This window comes from Myodes glareolus, chromosome 10, assembly GCF_982192425.1.
Source record: "Myodes glareolus chromosome 10, mMyoGla1.1, whole genome shotgun sequence".
Classification (NCBI taxonomy): Eukaryota; Metazoa; Chordata; class Mammalia; order Rodentia; family Cricetidae; genus Myodes; species Myodes glareolus.
The window spans coordinates 65,534,909-65,561,663 of record NC_142035.1 but is presented as its reverse complement, the minus strand read 5'-3'; the positions used below and the strand labels follow the sequence as shown (position 1 = coordinate 65,561,663).

At 42.9% G+C, this 26,755-nt stretch overlaps 1 protein-coding gene across 4 annotated transcripts; it reads left to right on the top strand.

Annotated features, from left to right (window-relative positions):
* Positions 1-1,157: 1,157 nt before the first annotated feature.
* LOC125416835 (transmembrane and coiled-coil domain-containing protein 5B-like) lies at positions 1,158-10,190 on the top strand. Of its 4 annotated transcripts, XM_087911307.1 has the most exons (12): positions 1,158-1,276; positions 1,879-1,923; positions 2,555-2,704; positions 2,997-3,114; positions 3,422-3,472; positions 4,467-4,535; positions 5,567-5,623; positions 6,108-6,167; positions 6,654-6,718; positions 8,673-8,748; positions 9,040-9,083; positions 9,863-10,190. In XM_087911307.1, exons 2-12 carry the CDS (start codon positions 1,889-1,891, stop codon positions 10,059-10,061), a joined length of 924 nt encoding a protein of 307 aa, XP_087767433.1. In that variant the 5' UTR covers positions 1,158-1,276; positions 1,879-1,888; the 3' UTR covers positions 10,062-10,190. The 4 variants fall into 4 exon arrangements, with proteins under 4 accessions (XP_087767433.1, XP_087767435.1, XP_087767434.1 ...); XM_087911309.1 differs by lacking the exon at positions 2,555-2,704; XM_087911308.1 differs by lacking the exon at positions 4,467-4,535.
* Positions 10,191-26,755: the final 16,565 nt, after the last annotated feature.

The following is a 26,755-nucleotide window of genomic DNA, read 5'->3' as shown; positions in this document are numbered from 1 at the left end:
CATTTATACTTAAAATGTTCCTGCCATGTTGAATTTTGTCTGAACAGAACCCTGAAGCCCACCTAGGCAGGGATAGAAAAATGAATGTTGAAAACACACTCAAGGGGCCAGCCTTTGACCTGACTGTAGGATGGAAACCAGGCTGAAAATAATGCAAAATAACAAAACAGGAAAATGGAGTGAAGGACTTAATTCTGCTGGGACTGGTGTTTGGTATCTGGGAGCATGCCCGTGTAGCAGTGTGTGAGCTGACTGGAGAAGGGGCAATGAGGTTACAGAGGTCACTGCGTGAGGGGCACCTTCCTGGACAGAGTGATGCCACAGACTTTTCCAAGGCCTGGACGTTGCTACAGTTTGCCTCTAATAGGTTTGATTTGATCATGGAGAACAGAATAGGTGGGACTTGGTTTACAGGAGCATGCCTAGCTTATACTCTATTGATATTTCTACATTTCCGTATCCTGCCTGTCTTAGTCTAGAGAAGACTCCTAGGATGCTTGCCAAGGTGACACTGATGTTTGTTGAACCTCATCTACTCTTGCACTAATTTCAGACCTCAAAAAAATAATGAAGAGGGAATTCAACAGGAGTACGCAGAGGAGCTGGGGCTCTGGACAGAACTCTCCTCTTTTTCCCTTCCTGTTTTGCCTTCTCATTTTCTTGTATTTCTGCCACCACACGAACATCTCACTCTTCTTTCCCCATGAGCTAGAGGACCAGTTGGGGGCGGGAGGATAAGCTTTACAGCTCCAAAAGCCCCATGTGGTAAGAGCAAAGGGTCAGACACCATTCAGATTCTTCTGGCCTACTATCTGACTTTCCTACCGCATATCCTTTGACTAACTCAGTGGAGATGCGCATTTTGAGTTTAACTGCAATAACTTGTGAACGTGCCCCACGGAGATCTTGGAAGAGAGATGAGAGTGATCATAACCACCGCTGGCTCTAGAGATTTGGGATGTGAACGTGCTCCATAGAGCAGAAGGTGTCTGAGCTGTGCCCAGACCTGTGCTCCAGGCCCTATTCTGGTTTCATAAGGCACCTGAGCTGCCCTGAAATGCTGGCCTCTCTCACTTCGCTACTGGCATGACAAGGCGATGTCACTATCCCACTATGACATGCTGCCCCACCCAGCCAGAGAAACCAGCTCAGTTACAGGTGGAGACTCAGTCAGCAAGGCAACCCCTTGAGTGACAGTCCTGGCAGCTAGCTGGAAAGAGAATCTGTTTGAAACAGAAGAACTCTCCGTTGAAAAGAGAAAGTTGTGTTCAAAAAGGTAGTAGCACCGTTTGGGATTTCTTGTGGGTGGAGAGATTTCTGGAAGAAAAGGAAAATGGAGCAGAAATGATTAAAGGGAAGGAGGCGGGAACTTCAAAATGTATTTAAAATGAAGAGCTTCAAAGCAAAGGTGGAATGTGAAGGGGGAAGGGCATTTAGTAATAGGCTAATAGAAATCAGGCAACTGATTTCTCCATTCTTTGTTTTGTTTGGGGTTCTTGTTTATTCTGTTTTGTTTCCTGGGGGTTTGAGTTAGAATTTTTTTTTTTTGTATTTGGCAATAGGCATACACGAGTCTATCACTGTCCCTGAAATTTTTACCTACCAGGCAAGAAAGGGAAAGGATCAGAATAGAAGAAATTTAGAAGATTTCTACATCCAACATGATTGGTTCTGAGATCCCAAAACCAGGCTATGATCTAGTTTGCTGAAATTTAGTTTGTATAAAATGTTGAACCTGAGTGAGAGCATACAGAAGGTTACAGCTTGACTCTGTCTTGCCCAAAGAGTGTCCTATGTTTGCCAGCTCCTTTCTGGGTAATGACATGCTAGATAGTAGGACTTTCATTTTTTGTGACAGATGTCTGTATTCACATCTAGGAAGCCAACGATGGAAGACATTGTACAGAACCCATTGGATGATGGGTAAGTAATACAATAGTGAGCCAGAAGGACAACTGCTCTAGAAGCTTCCTGCGATCCAGACCACAGTTGTGAAGGACATTCCTCCTCAAGCCTGAGAGAATCTGAGTAGAAATTTCAGTTCCATTTTTCCTTTATCAATGGAACATGGTGGGACTTTCTGCAAAAGCTACCCAGTCTCCCAGAACACTAGCCTGGTGTAGGGGAAAGATCTAGTCCCCTCCCTTATTTCCTCCCACCTGAGGGCTCTGACAGACTAAACAGAAAGTATTCAAGTTTGTGACAAAAGACTTAAGAAATTTCTTTCATTTTCTAATCTGTAAATGCCTTGTAGGTGTTGCTACGATTCCATATTCTTTGTGTAAAAATTTTGGAAGGGAACAAGTTAGAGTACAACCATTTATATAAATGTGTGTGTGTGTGTGTGTGTGTGTGTGATTTTTCCTTTTGCTCACAAAATATTTGCATTCTAGTATCACTTTTAATATTTAAAATTAAAATGTGTCATGACATACATACAAACTTAGAAATTGGTTTATTATGAATTAACTAGGCACATAAACAGCAGGAGACTGAAGAGTGAGATGTCAGAGCTGTTGATTTGAGTTCAGTTCTGAAGCCACTTTTCCTATAGGCTTGGGATAACAGAAATATCGACTTTAGAAGCCACAAAACAGCATCTCAACTACCTGAATTTGAACCTTGAAAAGGATCTGCAGAGGCTGGACGAGGCCAATCAGATTCTTCTCAGACAGATTCAAAAGAAAGAGAAATCTATTCAAAGGTCAGGCTTTGCTCTTGGTGAAGGTGAAGTCCCTCGAGTCATGTCCACAGATTAGAGGGAAGTGGAGGGGGGTGCTGTGGGGAGTTCACTTCCCTCATGGAAAACTCAGTGTGTTATTTAAATCCTGGAACACGAACTGTGATGCCCTCAGAAGGCTTTGGCATAGACCTTTGCATTCAATTTTTTCATTTAGTTGACATTTCATTGCAACTGTCAACCTGAGATGTTGGTGGTGTAGTTTTGGCAGCAGCTTCCTAAGGACTGAGCCACACCTGAGTTAACTGTTTTTCAGTCTTGAAAGAGAAATTGCCTTGTCCACTGAGAGAGTCCCAGAGACGGAAGAGTTCACTGAGATTGCAATACAGAAGGAGAACGCCCTGAAGGACCTGGAGCTGGAGACAGCAAAGCTGGTGAGAAGATTTCTCAGAGACCCTTCGATGGCTTCTGCGCTCCTCCTTCTTTTCTCTTCCCAAGAGGCTCCTCGTGGGCTCTGCCTCTGTGGCTACAGAAGTCACAGCTGCTTGGGCGAGTGCTGTGGCAGAGGCGCTAGGCATGGGGACAAGACCTTGGCTCTCTCCCAGATGCCCCACATTGGACCAGGGTGTACTTTTTCATTTAACTTGACCATTGATCCCTACATATGATTTATGTTGCCTTGGTAAAAGAAAATGTTGAGAGCAGAATCCGTTTGTTTCCTTTATTTCCTTCTTCCTACAGGAGGAAAAGAATAAGACCCTAAGGGAAAAAATCATGCAACTTCAGGATAGGGTAAGGAGATACCCCAGGGGCGTAAGGTACCCCATTTCCTACAACATTGTCATTACAAAAAAAGGTGATGGAATGGGCAGGAGATATAAGAGGTGAGTTCTGGGAGGATAGTCAGATATATACTATATATATATATATATATATATATATATATACATATATATATATATATGTATATATCTTTAATAATTATATGTAACCATATAAAATATAAGTGATATACTGCACACAAATGAAGAAATTTTTCAGACACTCGGAGTCCATCCTTAAAATATGACTGATTTCTAAAGAATCCTAATAGAGTTGTTATTGTACTAAACTCTCTAGTCAGAAAAACAAGGAGAAGGCAGTAAAATTTCTGTACTCACACCCCGATCACCTTCAGAGACTTCAAACAGACACCAATACACCAGCCTTTGTCCTCTGCTCAGGGCAGGCCATGGGGAGAAGAACAAACGGCAAAGCGAGTGATGACTTGCCACTCCTCCCCCACTCCTGCTGTGTCCGTTCCCCTCTCCTCGCTGAGGAGCTATGGCGGTCTTGGGCACAGAAAAGGATGTCCACTCAGGGCTCAGTAGTTAAAAACACATACACTGGCAGACAGCCTGAGTTCTGTTCCCAGTGCCCAGGTCAAGTGGTTCACAACCACTTCTATGCCAAGCTCCAAGAGATTTGACATCCTGTTCTGGGTGCCAAAGACAGTTGCACTCGTGTGCACATACCTACACACACACACACACACACACACACACACACACACACACACGCACGCACGCACAACAACAAATAAATATGAATTTAAAAGAATAAAAGTCTGTCCACTTAGCATGGAGTTAGGCAACTTCCACAGGGTTAAAGGAGACATGTTTCCGTCTAAGATGCTTCAGTACCCAAGTTGGTACCCACCCCGGTCTGCTAGCGAAGACCCCAGTCTAACTTTATCCGAGCTCATCTGTTTGCCTTGATCAGTTCTGTTATTGGAATGATGTTTCAGATTTCAACAGAACTTAAGAATCCTAGCCATGATCCAGAAACCCTGAAAAAGAAAATAGCAGAATTGAAGGTGAGTAGGAATAGCACACTGGGGGAGAGTGTGGCACACATATCAGCCCTGGGTTCTGGGAGACTCCTTCCATAGTCTCTCCTAGGTGTAACCTAGGCTTGTCCATTTGTGCCTTAGAGAAGAGCTGGCATCCTTTATTACCAGGGTGCATCTTTACATTCCTGTGCATGCTAGAAGCAGAGGGGCCTACCTTGCCTTCAGGTGGAGGGAATGGCTCAAGCATCTCATCAGTTAATGAAACACCTTCCAAAAATGCACCGGAGTCTTCCCTGAAGAAGTTTATAACTAAATGAGGACAACACAAATACAGACATTCAAGTAGGGAAAAAATGCTAGTTTTCACAGTTATATAAGGATGTATCAATGATCTTATAAGGTTCGCCAAGCTGTGGCTCATTGAGTACATCTTATTTTCAAATTTAATTCTGTATTTTCCTCTACTAGAAAGTATAGCCACTGAGAATATTAATTTGTAAAACTATATCATTTGCACTCCAATGTCTAGAACATTTTAGCACATAGCAGATGTCTAAGGGTGTTTGTTAAGTGGACAAGTGGAATGAACTCAAATTGGGGGCAAAGCTTACTTACTCTGCCGGTTTAGGGGGCAGGTGTGCCATTTGGCTGAGCCCTCTGTCAAAAGCCCCACATGTCTGCTTTCCTCTGAAAAAGTGGGCTCTCTCCTAAGACCCTCCTGTGATTAGACAGCGTGCACGCACCATCCTAAAAGAATGGGAGACAAGGGCTGATGGGCTGTGGTCAGTAGGAGGAAGGAGAGTGGCCGGGCTCACTGGAGAGTCTGCCCACCAAGGCTTAAATGTCAGATCTGCCATTCTGAGACGTGGTTGTGCATACAGCTTATCTTTGCCTTTTTCTTCTCATCTACAAAACGGGTGAAGGCCACATCCTCGCTTAGCTGTCATTTGTCCTCACTACGCCGTAGCCACTCTGAGTTTGCTTTCTGCTACCTTGCGTTGTCCCTGCACAAAGCAATGCTGTTCACTTTCTGCTGCTACCACCATCCTCCCTAGGTGAAACTACGGAAGTCAAGCAAGTCCTGTGCACAACAAGAGAAGGAAATAGCCAAGGTTTGATTAGATCGGTGCCTTTTCCACTGTCTACCTAGGGCATAAACACGGGGGAAAGCCCGAGGGTCTTAGAAAGCTTTCCTGGTATGGGAAGGGTGAGGCAGGAAAACCCGGCAAGTGAATTTCTGACTCACAAGACAGGTAGAAAAACGTTTCCATTAAATACTGGCCTTAACATTTTTAAAACATTCATCTGCCCCAGCTACCTTGTAGTATCTCAAATCTAAAAGTCATACTGCATTCCCTCCTGTTTCCCAGAGAGGCATAGGGAAAGAAAGGGGAAGTTTTCCCCTTTTCACACTCAAAACTGGGCCTTATGCCTGAATGGTGAGGTCACCTTTTGCAAGGTGGTTGTTTCCCTTCAAGTAAGGAGTTGCTAAGTAACGGACCACATGTCCAATGTACCAGGCAGGTTCCCAGGGAAACTGCCAGAGCTTGGTACTGACTCAACTCATGGGGTACGTGTGCTTTCTTCTTTTTCTAGATGCAAAGTGACTACCAGTCTGTACATCAGCTTTGTGAAGACCAGGCTCACTACATAAAGGTACAATGTTCCGGGGGAAGTCAGAATGGAGGCAGATCTCCCAGAGTCAGGAGAAAGCCTTTAGTGATAGTGTTAGTGTTAGTGTTAGTATGCTCCATCTGCATGGGAAAATGCCTTTTATTCAACAGAATGGTCATCAAATATGAGTGCTCTTAGACAATGTGCCAAACCCATTTGTCTAGTAAGTATAAGGGGTTCTGGGGAGGACACCGAGGCTTCAGGGAGCCAGGTTACAGGCTCTGGAAACTTCGTTAGTCCAGGTCAGATCTGGGTGTACAAGCAAGGCCTACAAGAGGAACTTTTGCTCTAGAAGCCCCTCCTGTCACTAGCACCTCTGATTTTTTATTTTTATGCCCCTTACTTTATGCACCTTGACGTGAAAAGGTATTTGGAACGTTAGGAATTCATTTTAGTGCGAGATTCCGGTCGGTGACTTTGAAATAAAAACACAAATTCTCTTTGTGATGCCCCTCCCGCCCCGGAAAGAAATACCAGGAAATTCTGAGGGAGATGGAGAAGGAACAAGAAGTGATGCTGCTTGAAAAAGAAATGTAAGTGTGGGGAAGGACGCCCCCTGGTGGCCTGCAGTGCCTGCCCCAGGCAGTTCCCTGCAGGGCAGAGCTTTAGAACAACTGGTGTCACTGCGGATAGTTTTTGCTGTTGTAAGTGTTCTGCTCACTTGGTTTTACGGTTGATAACTGCTACATTGCAGAGCTGCATAGGCTTTGATAAACTGAATTGTATCCATTAGTGCTGCTGATTGTTTTTGAGTCTTGATTACACACGGATCGCTAGGAGCCAGCTCCCACATTACCAGGGAAGCCCATTCGGTTGCCTTGCCCTCTGCACAACATCAGCCAGTTGATGTCGTGTTGTCTGCTTGGACCACAAGGAGAGCCTTGGCGAAGAGGAGCTCCTCTCTGTGCTTCTCTTGACTTGAGGGCTTGCTTCTCTTTGACCCCTGACTGCCGTCTCCAATGGAGTCAGTGGTGTATTTTTCCCAGTTTTATAGTTACTTTTGGAAGTGGACTGGTCTGACACAAACTACTTCATCACGGAAGAGCCACGAGCCAGTGCCAATTCTCCTTTTACACCCTGATCGATTACTATAAGAAGAAATACCCATGAAAGTGCTGGATAAGCTTACTGGATTAATTCTGTAGCAGGAAACAACTCTAAGTAAAACAAATAAACTAACCATGACCAGAAGGCTTTGAGGAGAGGAGAACAGCAGGCAGATGTTAGAGAAGAGTTGGTGGTTGAAGAGGAGAATGACAGAAGTTGTTTTTCCCAATGTGATGCCTTGTGGCCTGATGTCAAGCCAAACCTTGTGTGTATTGTATGGATGGAGCAGTTTAAACTCGGAGGGGAAAAAAATAGAATTTAGGTCACTAGGAAGAAAAAGATCCAGACTTCAGAAGTTTTGGGGTGTCATTTTTTAGTTTTTCGAGACAGAGTTTCTTTATAGCTTTGGAGCTGTCCTGGAACTAGTTCTTGTAGACCAGGCTGATCTTAAACTCACAGAGAACTGCCTGCCTCTGCCTCCTGAGTTCTGTGATTAAAGGCGTGGGCCACCAACACCAAATTCCAGTCAGATCTTACAACCTAAGTAGGGATGTTCACCGACTGCTCTGAGAAGTTCAGTTTGAAAGTCAACCAGAGATTTAGGCCAAGTTTAGATCCAGATCATCTTTCTGTAAATAATGGAATGTGTGCTGGTCAGTTTTACGTCAACTTGACACAAGCCAGAGTAATTGGAGAGGAGGGAACCCAAATGAGAAGATTCCTCCATGACGTCAGGCTGTAGGCAAATCTTAGGGCATTTTCTTAATGAGTGATTGATGGTAGAGGGCTCAGCCCATTTTGGGTGGTGCCATCCTTTGGTTGGTGGTCCTGGGTTCTATTAGAAAGCAGACTGAACAAGCCTGGAGGAGCAAGCCAGTAAGCAGCCCTCCTCGATGGCTTCCGCATCAGCTCCTGCCCTGTCTGAGTTCCTGTCTTGACTTCCTTCAGTCACGATCAGTGATGTGGACGCATATTATTCCTCAAGCTCCTTACGGTCATTACAGCAACAGAAACCCTGACCGGGACAGAATGGGGCTGGGATGAAGCTTAGTGGCACAGTATTTGCCTAGGACACGTAAGGTCCTCGATTCAGTCCTCACTATCCCCCTGCTAATGAAAAGAAAAGATACATGTGACATGGAGACCCTTGTGGGGAGAAAGGGAATCAATCAGAGAGGAAGCAAGAGGCACCAAGATGTCAGGTGGAAAGAGGAATAAATTGGAAGAAGTTATAATAAAGTGTGTGTGAGAAAAAGCCATCCAATTGTATGATAAATCTGAAAATAATTGGAAAAGAATCAGTCACGTTTCCCAATGTCTTTGTGTGCTTTTTTTGGGCATGTCACGGGTATTTCATGACTTAGGAAAGCTCTTACAGCAGTTCCTTGGGTTGTCTCAAATGATAAGTGGCTTTGGTCTTTCTTGTTGTTTTAAATGCAGGTCCAAAGCCCAGAATGACTCTTCCCAAAAAGTGAAACCTGGGGCTACTCTGGTAGAGACCATTCAGAGCAACATGGTGAGTTCTACCTGACCACACTTGGACTTTTCTCTAGCCTTTCTGCTACCTGGGACGTCTCTCTCACACCCCTCCTCCTTTTAAAAATTCCTAGAGATAGAAAGTGAGTTTCTGTTGCCTGGCACTCCACCATGGCATCATGGCATGGGAAAAGGTGGAGCCAGAAAACAAAGATGGCCGACCTAACTGTGAAGTCTCTCCTTGTAGCATCCCCCTCCCACTCCCACTCATGCGCCACTTTTCTTTGAGATTCTGGCCACACATAGTTACCATGTTCGTTACTTTCCACAGGAGAAGAACATCATTAAGAAGCAGAAGAGGAAGTTTTTGGTTAGGTAAGTGGCAGAATTGTGCCCCTGACCTAGTTGGTCCAGGCCACATTTGCTGTGCAGTTGACTTGATACAGGCCAGAAGAATGAGTGTTGGCATCAGACAGAGAGTTATGCGGTCCCAGAGTTCCCTGAGCAGAGTTTCTATCTACAGAGTTAGGACAGAAGAATTACATGGCTCTAAATAGCTGGAGGAATTAGTGGCTCCTTCCGAGAAACTCGGGATGAAAGCTGTAGGTTACATTTCATTTCCATTCCTCTGTGTCCCCACAGTGTGCTCCCTTTTGGCTTTTCAGATGCTGGCATTCCAAACCTTTGCTACCTTCTTGAAAAAGGAGGACAGGGTGCATGAACTTTCATTGCTGTTTTACTGTGGGCTGAGAAATTATAGGGGGAAAATCACTTGCATTCTGTCTTTTCTTTTCTCAACTTTTTGAAATCAGGAGAGTTAGCTTCAGTTTTCTAGAATTACTTGCTATAGGAGACATAAAGAACACCATGGCCACGAGGCTCACAAACTTAAACTTTTACAGTTAACCTCCAAAAGGCCTGCCCCATGTAGAGTCCCAGAAGGTCATCTGTTCCTTTGGAAATGTTCAATACTTGACCACTAAATTGCAGGTTTTCTGTTATCTGCATTCACCATCTCTACCCGCTACCCCCCAAGTACCCCTGACAGCTTTGCCAAAAGGAAGCAACCCACCATCTGTTTACAAGTTCATTCCCCATTGCCTGATGGTAAGTTGTTCTGTTCCCGGATGTTCATGATGAGTTTCTCTCTGCAGGCACTTCCACTACCTCTTCTTCATGATCGTGGTCTTCCTTCGGCTACTGGGTTGCATGATCTTCCACCTGCATTATATAAACCCGGACTTCCTCGTGGACACTCTGCCCATGCTGATGAGCAGAAGCACGCTGAAGTGGCTGAGGGACATACTGTTACCCTTCCTTACACTAGAGGTGGAAGACGTTCTACCACACTAGTGGCAGGCGACCCGCCAGGCCTCCCATTGTACCCACAATGGAGGGGCTGTGGTTATGGCCCTGAGTTGGTGGTGTGGGGCAGGAAGGAAATGGTGGTGACTCAGGGCCTCTATGTGACAGCTGAGTTTTATATGTAACTCTCTCCTAGCGTGTCTCTCTGCGAATACAGAATGCGTTTGATCAGAGTTCACTGTGTTGGTCTGTGCATCCTGAGGCCTTTCTATGTAGTCACAAATTCTCTGTTCTCTTCAGACAAAACAAAAATGAAAACTCCTCTGGGACCTCCACTTTCTGTTTCATTTTATTAAACAAAAAATAAAATCACATGTTAATTTTCTAGAGTCTCAGTCCTTTAGGGAGGCATGCAAGAGGGCGTCCATGGAGCTAGACTTCGTGGATGACTTTAAGTCTTACATTAACCAACACTCTCTCCCTATGGCTCTTTGTGCTTTGTGCTATTTTTAAAAAGTGGGGTTATAACAGATACAACCTTTTTCCTAATGAGGTAATTACTCATTCTTAAATAATTCAAAAAAGCAAATTCAAGTGTTAATAGAAGCAAAATTTATAAAACTCTTGTAAATACAACCAAATAAAGATGTGTACTTTAAGATACAGCTAAGCAAATATTTTTTATTATAAAATCCTACCCTCTAATTCCTTCTAACTGGAGACGGCCATTCCCACCTTCTACCAAAACCTCCTAGACCCTTCTCTGGGTTTCGTGTAGTCCCCCTGTCTTATATCCTCTGTTGTCGTTCCTAAGTGCTCGGACCTTGAGACAGGTGTCATCTTTATTTCCGACCAGACATCACACAGCTGCTTACCAAAGTGACATTACAAAGCGGGACTTAGGAAGAGGACGAGTGACCCCTTTCCCAGCACACCTAGGGGCGACAACTAAGCTCCCACAGCACAGGAGCCTCTTTTTGGCGCTATCTTTTGGCGCATTCCACATACTCTTGCTTCCTGGGGCGGGAGTTTCTCATTTAGGGCTCATTCTTGATATTTTAACGGTTTTGTTCAACCACATTGAGGTAAAGGCATAACATTGCTTTTTTTGTTTGTTTGTTTGTTTTTGTTTTGGCTGCAGACATGATCCTATCTCAGGTTTCCTTTCTGGGGCCTAAAAAAGTGTGAATAGCCTCTGGATTTTGACTATGGCACGCACAAACTTTAAAACAAAACAAAAACTGACCAGCAGCGCCCTCTTGTGGCCAAATGAAATGAAAGCGCTGTGCCACTTCAGCGGGCTTGATCCAACTAGCAAGTTGAAGAAGGGAAGATCAATTAGATGTCGTTCCTGGATGATTCTTTCTCTGCTTTCTAATAATTCAAATTATTCATTATCCATGAATTCAGTCAATAACTTGAAAAAAATTATCGAACAACATTCTTGGGCTATCCACTATTCTAAAAATTTTAATTAGGGTAGAAGAAAAGAGACCAAATTCTTCCCAAATCATAGCTGGTAAGCAGACAATTGGATATACAAAGATCAGAAGCTGCTATGAGATAGAGCCAAGTTAGGTAGCTGGGGTAGGGGTGCTGGGCAGGAGCATTCGCTGACAAGGTGGTATTATAAGAGAGAATTGGGTGAGGTGAAGGAACTGTCTAGATACCAAGGGGAGCTGTACCTAGAGATTCAGAAGGTCTTCTGAATTAAGACAAGTCTATTGTGGGAACCCTGAGTTTCTTCTGGTTCCTTCCAGGACAGGGCCCAGGCCTGAGACCTTCTATGCTGGGTTGGCAGTTGTGTGTCAGCTTGACCCATGAGCTAGAGTCATTGGCAAGAAAGTAGTCATAATTGAGAAAATTCCTTATGAGACTGGGCTGTAGGAAAGCCTGTCGGGCATTTCCTTAATTAGTGATTGATGTGGGAGGGCCCAAGCCATTGTGGGTGGTGCCATCCCTGGGCTAGTGATCCTGAGTTCTATAAGTGAGCAGACTGAGCAGCCCATGGGAAGAAAGTCAGCGGGCAGCACTCTTCCATGGCCTCTGCATCAGCTCCTGCCTCCGGGCTCCTGCCTCCGGGTTCCTGCCTCCGGGTTCCTGCCTCCGGGTTCCTGCCTCCGGGTTCCTGCCTCCGGGTTCCTGCCCTCCTTGAGTTCCTGCCCTCACTGCTTCTGCTGATGAACTGTTACATGGAAGTGTGAGTGAAATAAACCCTTTCCTCCCCGTGTTGTTCTTCGTCATGGTGTTCCTGCGCAACAGTTGTCTGTCCTGAGAAAGTTCTTAGTGTGACCTGCTCTGTCAGTATTTTGTATATGCTAACTAGCTTTTATTTGCATGCTTTCTCGATAATAATTTTCTAAATGCAAACGATCTTCCTTGGATCATGGCTTTCTTTGTTACATTCGTGTGTAAAAGCCCACTGAAACTGAAGTAAGGCTGTCTACAGCAGTAGCCCGCAGTCTGCCCATTCTTTCAGGCCCTCAAATCCCAGGTCTTACAGATCTGCACAGGTCTGTGAAAGGTCATATGGGTGGGTAGCATTGATAGAAACAATGCTCAGAATAACCGGGATTCAAGTGAGGTCTGGCTCCACAGAAGAGTAAAGATTACCTCGTTACTAACATCCATTCCCAGACTTCTTGGTAGAAAGAAGATGCACACCCCTTCTGCTGAATGGACAAGCCTTTGTGCTTACCATTCCTTGTAGCCGCAGGGAGATTGGTAAAGAAAAGTCCCCAGACTATTTTGATACAAAATATGCAGCTTTAATAAACAGAAGTAAGACTTACAACAGCTTACACCAGAATCCAAATGATCCGTCTGGACACAGGAGCCAGGCGAAAAAGAGAGCTAGCAGAGCGCACTTGCTAGGTTTATAGGCAGGCTTTTGCCTGAGGGTGGCACGCCCCAAAAACAGAATATGATTGGCTGAACTCCCCTATCAATTCCTGGTTTCCCCAATGCTTGTCTGTGAGCGTGTAGTCCTCTACACATGTCTCCACCCTTACCCTTCCCACATGAACTGCAGAGTTATCCTTAGGTTCTGAACTTGCTGGTTCCTTGATTTGGATTACCCAGACTCTGAAAACTGTTGTCTGCTAGTTCTAACCTACTAGGCCTGTGGAATACCGGGCTTTTTCTTTGGGGCCACCAACCAGCTCCCAAATCAAGACCTGGAGACTTCTCGTTAGTTATGAATGCTAGGCCTTTCTTATGCTTGTCCTTCCAGCTCTTACACCTTAACCTGTTTCTCTTCATCTAGGTTTTGCCTCAGGGGGTTTTACTTTTCTTTCCTTCTGTTTCTCTTACTTTGACTGCTTCTCATGTCTGGCTGACTGACAGCTGCCTGGCTTCTGGTCCCGGGGAATGTCTCCCACTTTCTCCCTTGTTCTCTCCTCCTTCTTCTCAAGCCTAGATTGTTCCTCATATTTATTCTCTCTGCCCACTAGCCCAGCCTATCCCTCTCCTGCCTAGCTATTGACTGTTCAGCTTTTTATTAGACCAATCAGGTGCCTTAGGCAGACAAAGTGAACCATCTTTTCACAATTGAACAGTTGCAGCATAAACAAATGTATCACATCTTTCCATCATTAACAAAGACAGCAGTAACAAACATAACACATCTTTGTCTAGCTAAAATAATATTCCACACCACTATGGTACTTTGCAATAGCAAGTCATAGGGATCTGGGGTCCTTTAAGAATAATAGTCACTGGTTTGAGATTGCTTTAGAGACCTAAATGGTACATTTGCAGGTTAATTTGCAGGAATATACAGTGCATTTTGTTCCTTAGATTCTTCTTGGATATAATTTTGTGCCTCCTGGGCCAAACATTTACATTCAGTTAGAAGGCATATTTTTTTCTTGTTGGATGTCAGAACGTAGTTATAGAACCCAGTTTGATGAAAGAATATGCTGAATGCTGTCCTCAGTGTACCTGAATCTGCACATGGCTTCTGCCTTCTGCCTTGCTTTCATCTTTCATGCTTTCCTGGATAGAATCTATAGTATGTGCTGGGCAATTGTGTTTAAATTGGTCTGTCCTGAGTAGGCTCTGGGAAAGGGCTGCTCTGTTAACATTCAGTATGTGCAGTATGTGTTCACTTCTGTTAGATGTGTGTGTGTGTGTGTGTGTGTGTGTGTGTGTGTGTGTGTGTGTAAATGTGATAGCAGAGTTTTGAAATGGCTGAGCCAGCTTGTTATCAAGTCTCTGCCTCCATGAAGGGTGAGGGTGAACTGCAAAGAGACAAATGCACTTGTGACCAAGGCGGATCATCTTAAATCACAGATATACGCCCAAGACTAAAATGGGGAGGCCTTGATATAGAGAACTAGACAATAGGAAAATCCCAAGATGACTCTAAAATCAAGGACTTAAACTACATTCTCTCTGATCAGACAGTTTCAAGATCTCTTGGGACCTTCTTTGACGTACAAACACACAAAAAATCCAACGTCTAGTTTTCGCCAATTGGATTTTTCTCCTATCTTGAAACGATGACAGCGGTCTTATATGATCTGCTCTTAAGTATGGGGCACGTCTCGTCTGTGCTTTTTTTCCTGCCCTTCACTCACTGATGTCAAAAGTTTCATGAGACTAAGGAGTCATTTCCAGTCAGAGAGAAAGAGTTTGGCTTATAATTGGATTTTCAATGAAGCCATTATTCTCTGTGTGCTCTGATGTTAATCTTAATTGAGGGGCTATTTTCTCAGGCTCTCTGGATGAGAACATCCGTTCTTAGGGTTCTGGGAAATGTTTCTGTAACCCAGTTGGATTACCTTGCCTCCAGTCCTTACTCCAAATACATACTAGGTGTCTAAGATGCAGTTTGTTCTCTAATTACGGATCCATAGTTACTTGGAATCTGGTTGTTGTATTTGTTTTTCTTTTTCCTAAAATTGAAAGAAATTTAAAAATATTAAGCTCACCACTAAACTTACAAAAAAAAAAAAGTTTCAAGTGTGGCCACACAAATAAACCAAACTAGCACAAGTGACCTCTTCAACCTAAAAGTGTCATGAGTCACCCCACCGCCACCACCAAGGGACTTTATTGTGCATTAAGGGACTTTATTCGTACATTATGCTCCATATTCAGGATCTTCTTTGTGAAGGTTTGGGGAAGCCAGCTGAGAGTTCACCTGGAAGGTCAGTAGAATGGGAAAACCCCTGGGCGTCCAATAGAAGGCTGCATCCTCCAGATCTCACTCCCTGCAGAGCCTAGGTTTCTGAGTGCTGAAAGACCAGAGTCTTTCATGGTGTAGGACCATGGTCTGTATTCTGTCAATTATATTTTTAAACAAACGCTGATTGGCCAGTAGCCAGGCAGGAAGTGCAGGTGGGACAACCAGGCAGGAAGTAGAGGCAGGTCAAGGAGAACAGGAGAATTCTGGGAAGGAGGAAGCTCATTCCGCTGCAGTCCTGTCCAGCCACAGAAGAAGCAAGATGTGATTGCCCCGCTGAAAAATGTACTGAGCGATGTGGCTAACATATAGAATAATGGGCTAATATAAGTTATAAGAATTGTTAAGAAGCCTGAGCTAATGGGCCAATCAGTTTATAACTAATGTAGACCTCTGTGTGATTTCTTTGGGACTCAACAATTGTGAAAACCAGAAGGGACAGAAACCCCGACAACAAGAGTGGATTCATTCTATACGTTATAGCGAAGATAGAAGAGACAGAAAATCAAGTGTTCCCGATAATATCGATGTAAAAACTTTAGTTCTGTGGTTAAAGTGCAGTGGTGGGACTTTCTAACCTTCTGTATATGGTCTTTTAAAAGCGATTTTTGCTTACTTACATGTTAGCACAGCTACTAACTTTATATGTGTGCCATTTGCGTATGTGGGACCTTGAAAAATCTTACAGTCTCCATCTTAGGCCATTCCTCAAAGAACCCACTCAGCTGACAAGAAGTGTGTCAGCTCTCTTAGACTCTTAGCTTGCTGGAGCTAAACCAATCAGCTTATGAGGGCAAGTTTTAAAAAGCAAAACAAAATGAGTAGGCTCCACTTTACCCACATTGCCTGATTCCTTGATATAAAGAGGCTTAACACGGTGAAGATATAACATCTGAAGTATTTATCCTTCCTCGCAATTTAAACTATTAGGAGTAATTAATCGAGGGATATTGCTCTAAACCAGTGATGTACAAATAGCTGGAGCTAAACCTAGAACCAGTAAAGGGCATACTGTGGTAAAAGAACATCACATATCAGCTCTACTTCTTCCATTCTGTATTCCAGACTTGCTGGGTATCCAACCTATACCATCTGACACAGGCCCAGTGATTCTCTGCCCCAGCATAGAAATCAAATGACTGAACCAGCACAGACAAAAACTGCAAAGACTTAGTAAGAGACATGTGGTGAGCCTAGTTCTAGCTCCCTCCACCTGTGCATCTGGATGTGGTAGTTGTGATGCTTGTTATGATGAAACACTGGGCATGGCTAACGTAATGAAGATATTTGCTTGTTTATTTGTTTGCTTGGCGTACAGTTTAGAAGGATTCTTCTATCTTAGCAGCCAACACGTGGTAGCTAGATGGTCTTAATCCGGCTCAGTTTGTGGCAGCATCTCAGTGATTAGGAAGCAGAGAGAATAAGTGGAAGCAAGGATGGGCTATAAATCTTGAGTCCTACATTCACAACCCATGTCCTCTACCCTAGTCACCTCCTATAAGTTCAACAACTTCCCACGAGCCTGTAGGGACATTTCATAATCAAATCAAATACTAATCTGCCTCACTCCTTCCTTCCCTTTTCCCTTCCTTCCTTCTTTCCTTCCTTCTTTTTTCTTTCTGTCTTCATTTCTTCTTTCCTTCTCTCCTTCCCTCCTTCCTTTCATCAGAACATAGTCCAAGAATGGAGTCATATGAGAACTCTGAGTTCTTGTGTGAAAACTCTAAGAAAAACAAGACAAGAGTTGTGTGACCTCAGTTTCTTCAAAAATATAGAATGTGTTCTTGGAATGTGTTTTTGTGTTCCTGGCAGCTGTAGTAGCTAAGAGTAGGTTCACTTCAGATTATTCATGACAACTGGCTATTGTTATCTGTTTACATGTCTTTATGGAAAAAAAACATGTTTTGTCATGTGCAGCTTGTCCTTGTGATTCAACACTACTCAGGCGATTCTTCCTAACCCTCAGATTATAAATTATCAGAGACAGCACAAAGCTGGATACTGCAGGAGACTTTAGTCGGCCTGGTTCATGGGCTTCATTTTCCCAGGTCTACTGGCTCTATAGCAGTAACACCCGCCCTCTTTCCTTCCTTCCATCTTGTGTGTCTGATTTCTTCTTTTACCCTGGCTCATCACTGGAGACACACGTCAGGGGCTGATGGTACACTGTGAAGCATCCTTTTGTTAGTGGTCATATTTAGTGTCACCCGCTGTCCTGCCGATGCCACGAGAGATGCTTCAGTGTCACGGAGAGCTAAGCTACAAACCAGCGTGGATGGCAGGGAAGCACAGATCCTGGCTAGTGTGCCTCGCTCCGGCTCCTGTTTCATCTGATCCACAGGGAGTCATAAGTTCCAGCCCTGTAGTCACCATCGTTTTCTTGGCTCAGATCATCATTACACCTCACAGGACTCCAGAATCCAGCCATTAGACGCTTCTGTGTAAAGAAAAACGAAGCTGTGCACCTTGTCTTAATGAAGCTCTGTTGTGAAATCTCCCCTAAAACCCAAAAAGTAGCATTGATATCTGTTGGTGAGTAACTGGGTGTTCTGAGGTGAAGCCAAAACACTGCCACAGTATGTCCATTCAAGAAGAAAACAATCTGGCACTTTGTGTGTTCTGGTCTCTCAGAATAAGGATTCTCATAAAGAACATTTAAAGAACCTTGGCCTAGTGGTATTTTAGTATGTATTTTGGAGAGGCTGGTGTGGGATGGAATGCACTCCTGTCTGAAAATCGATAACAGCAAGACTTTGGCTCCAGTTTCTGTGTTCTGGATTCAGCAGGATTCATTCTCAACCTTCCTAATGCTGTAACCCTGTAATACAGTTCCTCATGTTATAGTGACACCTAAACCTAAATTATTTTGTGGCTACTATATAGCTTTAATTTTGCTACTGTTATAAGTTGTAATGTAAATATCTAATACATGGCTCCAAAGGCATCGTGACCCACAGGCTGAGAACCACTGCTCTAAGAGTTGTCATAGGAAGTAAAGATATATGGACAAAAGGGTTCACTGCATGACTCAGTATGCCACACTACAGCCTCCATGATGAGATCCCCCTTTTGTTTCTTTTTCTTTTTCTCTTAAATTTGATTTTGGGGCATGGCAAGGACAGAGGACAGATACACAGGAATGGGAAATGAATGGGACCAAGATGCATGATATGAAAGGCACAAAGATTAAATAAAAAGAAAAGGTAAAGAAGACTTGGTATAGGATGAAATGAACCTGTTCATGTTTCACAACATCTAGAGACGATTTTGGTTTTTACAGCTATTTGGTGGGTGGTGTTCCTGGCATCTGGCATGTAGAGGTCAGGGAATTGTTAAGCAGCCTCCTGATACACAGAGAAGACACTGGAAATAAGACGCATCTGAGTAGTGCAAGCACAAGAGATCTTCCCTAGCATCTTCGTTTAACTTCCTGCCCATAGGAAATCAAATAAAGGAATTTGAGAAGGAGTTTACCTGAGTTGGCAAATTTGGGGGATGGCTAGGGGATGCATGTTTAGGGGATAAATGGGTTCTGCTGTGGTTGTTTAGATGACCAGACATCCGTTTTCCCGAAGCTAGCTTCCTTTTTAGTATACGAGAAAGGCAAAAGGATGATGATGTGAAATTTACAGAAACGCTTAGTAGGTTCGATGAAAGGTCTGTCTGAGAGTTACGGTGACTGCTACAAGCCCTAGATATGGGCTTATGTAGCAAGCTTTCTCACTGGTCTTTCTTTGGACCACCAGTCCCCAAATAATGACATGGAGACTTATCAATTATGAAAACTTGGCCTTTAGTTTAGGCTTGGTACCAGCTAACTCTTACAACTGAAATTAGCCTGTTTTTATTAATCTGCATTCAGCCACATGGCTTTTCATCTCTCCTCCATTCTGTATGCCAGACCCCCTCAGTGCCTTGCTAGCAAAATCCATGTGCCTAGATTCATCCTTCTGAGTTCCTCTTTCTGCCCAGAAGTCCTCTTCTTGCCTAGCTATTGGCCATTCGGCTCTTTATCAAACCAATCAGGTACCTTAGGCAGGTGAGGTAAAACACATTTTCACACAGTGTGATCAAATGTCCTGCAACAACCATATAATACAGTCTGATCAGTTTATTGGATCCAGAGAGATTCTTCCTGTATAAGAGAAGAAGAGTCATTTCAAATTTTTGTTTAAGATGTGAGTTTTTGCTTTGGTTCTGGCCATGGATGAAGTTTGCGAAAAATAAAACAAAACCACCACCACCCCAAAATACATGAAACAGTAAGTCCTTGATTGGAACAGAGAGCATCAATGTATGAGTCCAGACTCAAACTTCATGGCTGAACTTAAACGGAATGAAACTAAAAGCGGCAAAATGGGAGTGTCTGGAGGATCGCCAGTGACTGTCCACCTGAAGATCTGAAATAGTCTAAGAAGTAAAGGAACAGTCATTAGCTTTTGAGTATGCCAATGAAAAAGACCTCTCAGGCCACCGAGTCTGGCAGTATACTACACTGGTCCTTTGCCTTCAGTAAATCTTACCTTACTGTCTAGACCCTCCTCTCCCTTCCTCACCCGTCTCCTTTTCCCTTACACACTTCTCTTCCTCCCTCTCTCACACTCATAGACACATGCCTGGAGAAGGCACAAAGGTGCCTTATTATCAAGTATAAGACTGTGCTTCATTGATTAAGTGTAGATAGTGATTCAAATTTTGAATAATTTGAAACCTGTTACTGTACTTCCTAACTTATGGTGGTTCTTGTTCTTGAATTTCTTTATCTCTTTTTAAAAAAAAACAATAAAAATCCATGAACTATCTTCCCAGAATCATAGAGACATAAGCACCATACTTTGCGTATAATTTCAAGAAATTTATAGATACTTCCGAGAGATAATTTTAGAGACTTCGTATTTTTTAAAAAATTCTGGAAATGAATTATAATTAATTGTACTATTCCATAACCAATCTACTGGTGTGTATACATGTAGGGCCCGGGCCTTCCCTTGCTCCCTGGGATGCAAATCAAGGACTGTTTTGGCTAACCAGCTAAAGCTCCCTGCTAGTTCCCTGCTTGTTCTGCTCTAGCCTGGTAAAATAGCCGTAGGCCTTTATATTGCTTTAAAATGGTAATTTCTCAACCTGCCCTGGAGAGCCCACGATGCCAAGGTCCCACTAACCTGTCTGACACTGCCCTGCACCCCTCGCCCACCTGCCTGTGGAGAAGCTCTCACACAGCGCCAGCTTCCCCAACCCCCTCTGGCTAGGAGGGGTTTCCTTTACTGGGGCAAAAGAGTATATTAACCCTGGATTAAGCTGAATAAACTGGCATTCACCTCTTGGCGAATGACCCGGACTCTCTGTATGTGTGTGTCTGTGTCTTGGGTTTAGCCCCTAGGACCTTACCCATCTCGTGGAAGGTATGGAGCCGCGGTCCATGGTGGTGATGGAGACTCGGTGACGTTTGCCACATATAGATTTATAATAGTGGTTGGAAATCAAATGTCTGTGGGGGTCATATGAGAAACCTGAACCCAGAAAAGATGCAAAGCAACAGAATAGGGACCACAACAGTATTAGAGCCCTCGTTGACCTTGGGAGTTCATGTTCTTTGCAAAGGCAGCTTACGTCATCTCCATCCACCCTTTAGCAGGTAGACTCAGTATTATCAGAACTGATTCCTACAGGAAGGCAAGAATCTTAATTTTTTTACATTTCCTGATTATTTTCCCAGATAATGTAAACAAACATACTACTGACTATCACTCTATTAAATTTTCTCAGTTTTTAAACATAGAGAGAGAAAGAGAGAGAGAGAGACAGACAGACAGACAGACAGACAGACAGACAGAGAATCTAGCCCTACCACCTGTCTTCTTTTTAAGAAACATTTCATTATATTTGCTTGGTTACAGATGTGACCTCTGTCCATTCCTCTGCGCATCTATCCATCCCTTTTTATACTTCATACACAATTCAATCTAGGTACAGACATCAGAACACTTCTGAAATGCTTTAGGTTGTTAAGTTGGGTTCTCTATTTTGACACTTTATTTGTATGTTTTGTTTATGCACACTTACATATGTAATATATATATGAATGTACAGAATGTGTGTCATGTGTGTACATGTGTGTTTGTGAATGTGTGCATCTATTTGTACAGAATTAAAAAAGGAGGACGTTGGGTATCTTATTCTATCACCCTCCTCCCTTTTCCTTTGAAACAGTTTCTTTCAGAGAACTTTCAGAGCCTAGCTGCCAGAAAGACCCACAATCCTCCAGCTTTTGCTCCTTACAGTGCTAGGGTTATATGTGTGCACCAAGCCATGCTCATCTGGCTGTGGTTGGTTGATTGGTTGACTGATTTTGCATGGATTATGTGAATTTGAACTTGGGTCCTCATGGTTATGAAGAAGCTGCTTTTACTCAGCCTTTCTATCAGCCCTATCTTAAATGAAGCTTCCATATATGAACTTCTACATCTTGGTGTACACATGGGTAAACAGAATTTCCACTCACCATATTTCTAGAATTTTATTTATGCCTGGTGATGGTATATAAAATTATTATAGGAAGAAGATGACAAGGGTAAGGATAAAAATGGTGTGAGAATTCATAGACTCTCCCAAGAAGTTATTTTCATAAAGTTTTATAGTTAAAATATGTATCTGTTACATGAACACAGTGATAAGTGGAAGGAACACTGTGGGTAAGACCTCAGTAGCCATGACTAGAGAATAGTGTATACAGATTAAGGAGGCATAGAAATCAGACAACTGATTCTCACACAGAGACAAGCTTTTATTAACTGATATTTTTTTTTCCTGACTGAATTGTAGGGAAACAAAGTCTTCATTAAGCAGTAAAAATATGCACAAAAGGAAAATATGTATGCCCATATAGTGATGCTGATGTATTATGCTGCACAGACAGTTAAGTGCTCTGTCATATTATTATTATAAACTTAGAAAGAGAAGTCAAACTGTAATGTAGGCATATAATGTAAGAAATTGAAGCTCTTAAAAGACTGTATCACAGAGGTGATATAACCATACACTATACTATACATACATTATACTGTTATGTATACCATAACCATACATTATACTATTAATCACCTAAAGTTCAAATATTTTCAGTTTGGAAACAATGTGTTTAGTAACAGGACATGCCTAGGACCTACTACAAAATGTGTGGCGTCCCGTGCAAAGTGCAAATGTGAAGTCTATTGCTCAGAAATCATTTAGAACTTCAAACTATCAAAGGCAAACAGTAACCAAATTATCATGCCCTTCTGTACTGGGCCCTCTGTGATTGAGCAGGAAAGACGTTCACAGAAGCCATATTTGGCTCTGCTACCTCAATATGACATTGAAGCACACACAGTGTCAGACAAAAGAAGAGAATTCTAGGGTAGACCAAGACAGGGTAGTACCACCATCTCATCTAGTGAGCTCAGACAGGAAACTTAAGCAGGATGAATGTTTTATTATACTGTGGTCCAAACCAATTATATAGAGAAAGAGCATGTGAGGCTTAGTGGTTGATGAGTGGGCGTTCAAGTCTTTCTGAACTTGCTGAGTCATAAGGTTCTCCAGCTACCTTCACTCCAGTGTGGGTACAGCAGATTCTAGACTGGGTCCCTTCTGACCATCACTGACAAGATTCTCATGTCCATATGGAGAAAATTAGGCAATTCTCCCCTCTCCACATCTACAACTCATCCCTCTCAACAGATGTAACTTCTGTGAGCCCTCATATGTGATCTTATTCCCAGAGGAAACTAAATGTCTATAACATATGCATAAGCCCTTACATCAAGCACATACCTTCTGTCACAGAGCTGATTTCAGATATCAAAATCTGTCGTACAGAATAGATGCAAGGATAGACAGGAAATCAGAGAGTCTTCACACAAGATATGTCGAAGTGAGCACAGCTCTCCACAAACAGGCTGGTGAAGCTGCCAAGTTTGGAACCAAGCTACTTCCCCATCTTTCCCTGGGTTCCTGCTTGACACAAGATGTAGGTCCATCATTCCTTACTTCTTTAACATTAACTCATTCCCTGTCAAGTACAGAAAATTCTTTTTAAAAAAAAATTCAAACACTCTTAGAAAACTTTTCTCTTTTGCTGAATTCTGTCTCTGTGTCATCTTGAAGTGCAATTAATTTAAAACTCAGAGAGAGAAATCGGGGTTCACCTTGAAGGTCAGAAAAGCAAAAGAGCCAGCCACTGGCTGTTAGGCTCAGTCCAAAATGGTGATCCTGCCTCCAAGAATCTCAGAATGAGACTAAGACTGAGAGTTATCTCCTCCTGTTTTATAATCCTCTCTAGGGCTGGGATAAAAGGCATGCACCACCCAGTTCTATGGCGACTAGTGTGGCTTCTGGGATTAAAGGTGTGTGTTACCCCTGCCAGGTCTATAAGGCTGACCAGTGGAGCTGTTTTACTCTCTGATCTTCAGGCAAGCTTTGTTTATTAAAATACAAATGAAATGCCACTACATAAATTAAAACTAGCACGTAATACTAATCCAACTGATTGCTTCATATAACAATGCCATTTTTCAGGAATGAGTAGGAAGGAAGTAAACATTCTATAGACTGAATGTCTAAATAGAATGCTTTCAACAGAGCTATCTTCGGCTACTTGAATTCACATGTCAACTATGTTGTTTATTGTTCAGTAAGTTGGAAGCCCTTTCTGTGAAGTGAGCACAAAATAAAAAAAGAATGGGCAATAATATTTATTCCCAGTTGTGTCAAAATTTAAGTGATGTTTTTGCTTATTAAATGTTAAGATAAATAGTAATGAATGCTGGTAGGTATGAAATAAAACTGTTACTTGTAGAAGGCAAATGTATTAATTGCTGAATGTGGACTATTCCTTTGTATGGTGTAAATCTATGTCACTGTGATTGGTTTAATTAAGAAGCTGACTGACCAACAGCTGGACAGGATAAGGTTAGACTGGAGAGCCAAACTGAAAATGCTGAGTAGAAGAAGGGTGAGTCAGAGGAGTAGGGAGAAGATGCAGAGAGAAGCAAGATGGACAAGTTGTACTGGAAAAAGGTACCAAGCCACATGGCAAAGTGTAGATTAGTAATTAATTTAAAATGTCAAGAGTTAGCTAGTAATAAGCCTGAGCTACTGGCTGAGTATTTGTAATTAATATTGAGTCTCCATGTCAGTTATTTGTGAACTGATGGGTGGAAAAGAAAAGTCCTCCTACAGCTGAATGCTTTCCTGAGGAAAACTAAAATTTGATGGTAATGGTTACATGCATGTATTCACATGTATTAACATGTGCATCCAATATGCATACACATAAATACATATATACACAAACACAGGTATCTGAAGGACTTATATGAAAGTTAGCAGTGTCCTGTGTACTCTGGCTCTGCTTCTCTAGTCCCATGTGCATATCCTCTTTGTGCTCTATTCACATTGGCTTTTCTTTGTTGTCTCTGAACCTCACAAAACCAAGGGGCTTTGTGCATGTTATTCTTTCTGCCTGGCTGATTCTCCAACTCTCTTTTGACTGATCAGTTCCTCAGATCTCTGTTTAAGGGTCACCCCCCCAAAAAAAGCCTTCCTCAGACCCTGCTCCTCACATCCCCACCTGCTGAGCCTGACCAGGTTCTCTCCTATTCTGCTTTCAGAGAACACGTTCATTTCTCTCTGGTCCCCAGCCTAGAAAGTGACAACCTTCTCCTCTTTGCGATCATTCACCTCTGTTCCCTCTCGTGCAGTTCAAGTTCAAAGAGAGCTGGTTAGTGACCTTCCCATCACCATGATCTAAAAAACAGCCTGGTACTTAGAAGTGGATCAAGGAATATTTGCTGACTCAATACTGGTTTATCATAAACTTTTATTTGTTCCTTGTATGTTTCAAACTACTTTTGTGTGGTAGTATTATAATGAAAAAGGATTGTAAAATGTTTTTCCTTTCTGTTGGGGCTGCAGCTGTCCTCTTCAGAGCTTGCTAGTCTGGGTTCTGACTCCTCTGCCTATGACAACTCTCAGCTCATTTACACCATGGAGCATGGTTAGGCTGTATTGTCTGTGACACTACCGCAGTCTCTGTGGGAGGTGTCTTCCCCTTCCCATCATCTTTGAGTTGTTTACCCCAAAGCAGGTGCTTTGGAGGCCTGCTGCTTTCTCTCTCCTGCTCTCAGGGATGCAGCCTTGTAGATTTTGTGACTAATAAATGACTCTTTGACAAAGCAACCTGCCAGGCCACCCTTGCCAGCTAATGTCAAGCTGGTATACTGAACAGAAATCCTGCTGTCATTGCTTAGTATATGTCTCTTGGCATGGCTCCCTCACAATTCTGTCTGTTCTTCTCACCCATAGTCAAGAGAGCTATAATCACTATGATGTGTTCTGTGAAATCAAAGTTAAGTTCTTTCAGGGAATTAGTGGGTGACTTCCTGTTTTCAGCTTAAGGTGTAGGTTTTTGTTCCTTTGAACAAATGATAACATAAATACAGTAGCTTTGGAGCTTCATGAGAGTAATTTCTCCATATGGTGCCTCTGGTAGCACCAAAGATTTTTTTTTTAAAAGATTTCTGTGGACTAGTTTAAAAAAAGAATCTTGTCAGCCTGCAAACATTTTACTGGCCTCCACAATAATTCACCTTCACATCACAATGTTACAAGGGTAATTTGTCACTTAAATCCTCTTCAGAATGTGTGGAGAATAAACAAACCTGGCAGACACATCAGAAGAGAAGGAGCCCGCAAGCTTCACAGCCCAGTGTACCTTGGCACCACTACGGACCCACATGAAGCAACAGTGTAGTAGCACAATGTCTTGTTTCCGTGTCTAGAACCTCTAGACACATTGGCAAGGTTGTCATTTTGATTCATGTCCAGGGAATTAGGAGATGATGGGAGATATTGGCCTACAAGACAGTATCTATACTATGGTGGATCCACAGCAAGTGAGTTGATTTTATCTGGTGTGGAGACGAAAAGCCGATTGGCCAGTTGAGGGCAAATGAGGGGAAAGCTTCATGGAGATTGGCTCTTCTATCAGTGTCTTACGTTTCAGAGGGATATAAGCATTTGGTTTCATGATTAATAATCCTCATGGATGGCCTTTCTCTCCCATCCATAGTTTATCTGGAGATTGAAATAAATGCAAAATCGATCTTGCAGAATGTTGCATTTCTTGCTTCTTGTTCCTGGTCAGTGATAGATACAGAATCAGGTTAAGATTGGCTGAGCAATTTGAGCTGGACCATGTTGCTAGTTGGAGGGATAAACTGTTGAGCTCTTTCTAGAATGATCTACTGTGGTGTCATCCCCGACAAAGGAAATGAACAAATCTATATTTTTTCTAGAAGAGCCATTTGGCGCCATTCCTACTTCTCTTCATACCCCTTAGTAGTCTCTGACAGTACTTCATCACCCCTGCTGGTCCCTTGTATCCAGACACCAATTCTACGGAGTCCCTTTCTGACAATCCTTGTTCCTGATTGGTCACAACTGCCAAGGTGGGACCTGGCAATCACAGAGCATGTTCCCAGGTATTTCCCATCTCTGTGCTTCCCTGCTGGGT